This window comes from Euprymna scolopes, chromosome 5 (assembly GCF_053919585.1).
Source record: "Euprymna scolopes isolate OS-2025 chromosome 5, ASM5391958v1, whole genome shotgun sequence".
Taxonomy (NCBI): domain Eukaryota; kingdom Metazoa; phylum Mollusca; class Cephalopoda; order Sepiida; family Sepiolidae; genus Euprymna; species Euprymna scolopes.
Window position 1 is genome coordinate 145,450,228 of NC_136486.1, and position 3,007 is coordinate 145,453,234.

At 33.4% G+C, this 3,007-nt stretch overlaps 1 protein-coding gene across 1 annotated transcript; it reads right to left on the minus strand.

Annotated features, from left to right (window-relative positions):
- Positions 1–402: 402 nt before the first annotated feature.
- Positions 403–1,623, minus strand: LOC145276648 (chemotactile receptor for bitter tastants 1-like). The gene has a single exon (XM_080127839.1). The coding sequence runs from the start codon at positions 1,621–1,623 to the stop codon at positions 403–405; it is 1,221 nt and encodes a 406-aa protein (XP_079983965.1).
- Between the last annotated feature and the right edge of the window lie 1,384 nt (positions 1,624–3,007).

The window sequence follows — 3,007 nt, forward strand, 5'->3', positions numbered from 1 at the left end:
GACAAGGGTCCACTCTCCTTTTTCCGGGAGACAAAAGGGAAAAAGAAAGAAAAAAGTGTGATTATTAAATACATTTTTTTTTTATTCAATTGACGCTTTCACTTCATTTGGCATGGTTCAATTGTGAGGCGATAAATATATTTATGTAAAATATATACAAAATTTTTTTATATAATTATAAATTGATATTTATTCTTGAGTGAAGGATATATTAATACATGAAATAGTATTTAAACTATGTGTAGCTTTACTGCGGCATTATATATTTGTATATAAATGAGTTTCTAACTTATGTAATTTATTCATAAGACGAATCAAAAAGACGATAAAAATACAAACTATTTGTTTGCACAACATAAAACAGATGTCTTAAACTGTATGTGTTTATATATTTATCGTTTATTATATGTGCCGGCTCGAAACTGTTTGTAAAAGTAAACCCAGGAATACAATTCCAAAAATCACTGATATGAGAAAGATAATATTAAACATCAACATTTCAACATTACAGCGACGGGCCAAATTCCTAATTTTCAAACTTATCCAAGATGAGCGATATCTTTTGCGGATGTTTTCTTCCGATGTGGTATTTTCTGTGATGATTCCAAGTTCCATTTTGGAAATTTCCGAGTCTACTTTATTCGGTGTAATTGGCTCCGGATGTTGTATTTTAAAGAATCTCTTCGATGCGACGATGCTGCCGATAACTGATATTCCGCTGATGCATGTTAGAAGTAAATGGCACCAGAACAACAATGGGACATTGGGAGGTTCATTTGGTAGTTTACTGTTGATATCGCCAAGGTAGACGATGTTTGCTAGGAAGATTGTTGTTGCAAACGAAACCTTTTCTCCGCTTTGAACGGGTAACTGTCCGACCATCATATTCAAGAGAAGAAAAATGATCGCTGGTAGCAAATAGGATAAAGAACTTGGTTGAATCTTACGTGTAAGTTTTAATTCTATAATCCCTTCGCTATATGCACGCGTTTCAACTGAGCACTCATACTCAATTCGCCAATTGGTTCCGCTGAGTTTCCATTCTTCAATGCATTGTATATTTTTTAGAATTACTTTTGTTGCATCGTATTCGCTGAAAAACATGAAGGACTTGCACCGATGCTCATCGAATGGAAACCCATATGCGTTTACTTGACAGAAACTTTTAAAATCCAATGGAATATACTTTTGAACGCATCCATCATTATTTAGGAACAGTTTTGGAAGTGATTTTATATGGGTTTGAATCGCGGTGTTATAAAGCATTATTTCTGGGTGCCATATCATTTCTTTTTCAATAGTGATATTCATTATGTTGTGCAGAGATGTGTTCCAAGATAGGAATTCGTCGCACCAGGTTAAATTCAGATAGGTATACACCGTGATGTAACCATGTACGATATCGAATTCCCGGGCCGTGCCAATTGTAAGTTCTGCATCCACTTCCATTACGTCGCGCATGTCCTTTAATGGTATGAGTCTTTTATCATAATTTTTCAAGAGTGTTTCTCGAAAGTCTGATTCTTCCTGGTGTGTCCAGCAAAAGACCGAAGCAGAAAAACAGAAAAGCATGAAAAGTGTGAGATTACGGACATATGTCCAAGGCGTATACTTACAGGACATGATATAGATCGGAGCGTACGCATGCAATGTTTACTGCTTGGTGTCGACAACTAAACTGTGCCTTACGCTCATCTTATTGACCCATGTTATTAGTTACATATAGACAAAAACATTGTTATGTAGTTGTCATATAATATATGAATCAATAACTTAAACCAAATGAAAATATTTATTTTCGGTGTTATTTGTTTTCTCGTTTTAATGTTTATCGTACTCCTTAAACTCTGATGAGAAAGGATCTGATTAGATATCTTTTATTCGTGCAATTACATTTATGGCACGTCTAGTAATATAAGCATACATGCCAATCTCTTATATCGATTTTGTGTTACTCGCTTGCAATTGTTTAAAACGCAAATTGAGTTCACACGGGAACGCTTCTAGCACGATCTCCAATAGATAAGCTATTATCTAAATTATCTCAAGAATATCTTCTATATAACCATTGCATCGATATATATGCCAATAAGATTATTTCTAATAGTTTTAATAATAGCGTCCAACTCCGTTGTAAGATTCTATGCTTGTGACACGGTGGCGTATCTTACTTGTAAAATATCAAACTACATGAAAAAATCTTTTTATTTTTCTGATTTCTTCACATCTACTGCAACATGTTTCGAATTGAGAACAAGCAAAGAGAACATAATCGATTAAAAACCAAGAATGATGTTTTATTGTTTTTTTGTTGTTTTTTTTTTCAATTAAATCTCTTTGGAGAATAAGAGCAAGAAGAAAGTTTTTTTCTTGCTTTTGTATTGTGGACAGAACCGACCACTTACCAAAGTTCCTGACTAAATCGCGTCAAAGTCCTGCAACTCTTATAATCACAGTGCGGACATAGAATAATTAAAATTGAAACATCCGTCCTTAATGTTGACTTATTTTCACAACTGGCATCGATGTTGAAGAATTATCTCTACTCTTATATAAAAGTCACTTTGTGTGTGTGTGTGTGTGTGTGTGTGTGTATTAGTTGCTTCCTCATAGGTTACGAAACAGCTAAGTCTATCTGTTGCAAATTTCACACAAAGGTCATTTCTATTTATGGCAGTGTTCTGAGATATGTTTTTTTTTTTACAAAAACTCATTCGATAAGTATCGTGAATCGAGAAAATCCAATCTTAAAAATAGTATTTCTTCTCTTATAGATAAAAAGAATTTTTACAGGGGAATATTTCATGTTATACCGGTGTACCTTGGCCGGTGTAACGTAAAATATTCCCCTGTAAAAATTCTTCTGTTTTATCCATAAGAGAATAAAGACTATTTTTAAGATTGTCAAGCTCAAATATCAGCTAACGTAGTATTGCAAACAAACACAGACGGAATTTGATGAACGACATTATCATTATTATTTATATTTATTTTATTTTATTTTATA

Excerpts from the sequence above, each read along its gene's own strand:
- LOC145276648 (XM_080127839.1), bottom strand. The coding sequence starts at position 1,623 with ATGTCCTGTAAGTATACGCCTTGGACATATGTCCGTAATCTCACACTT.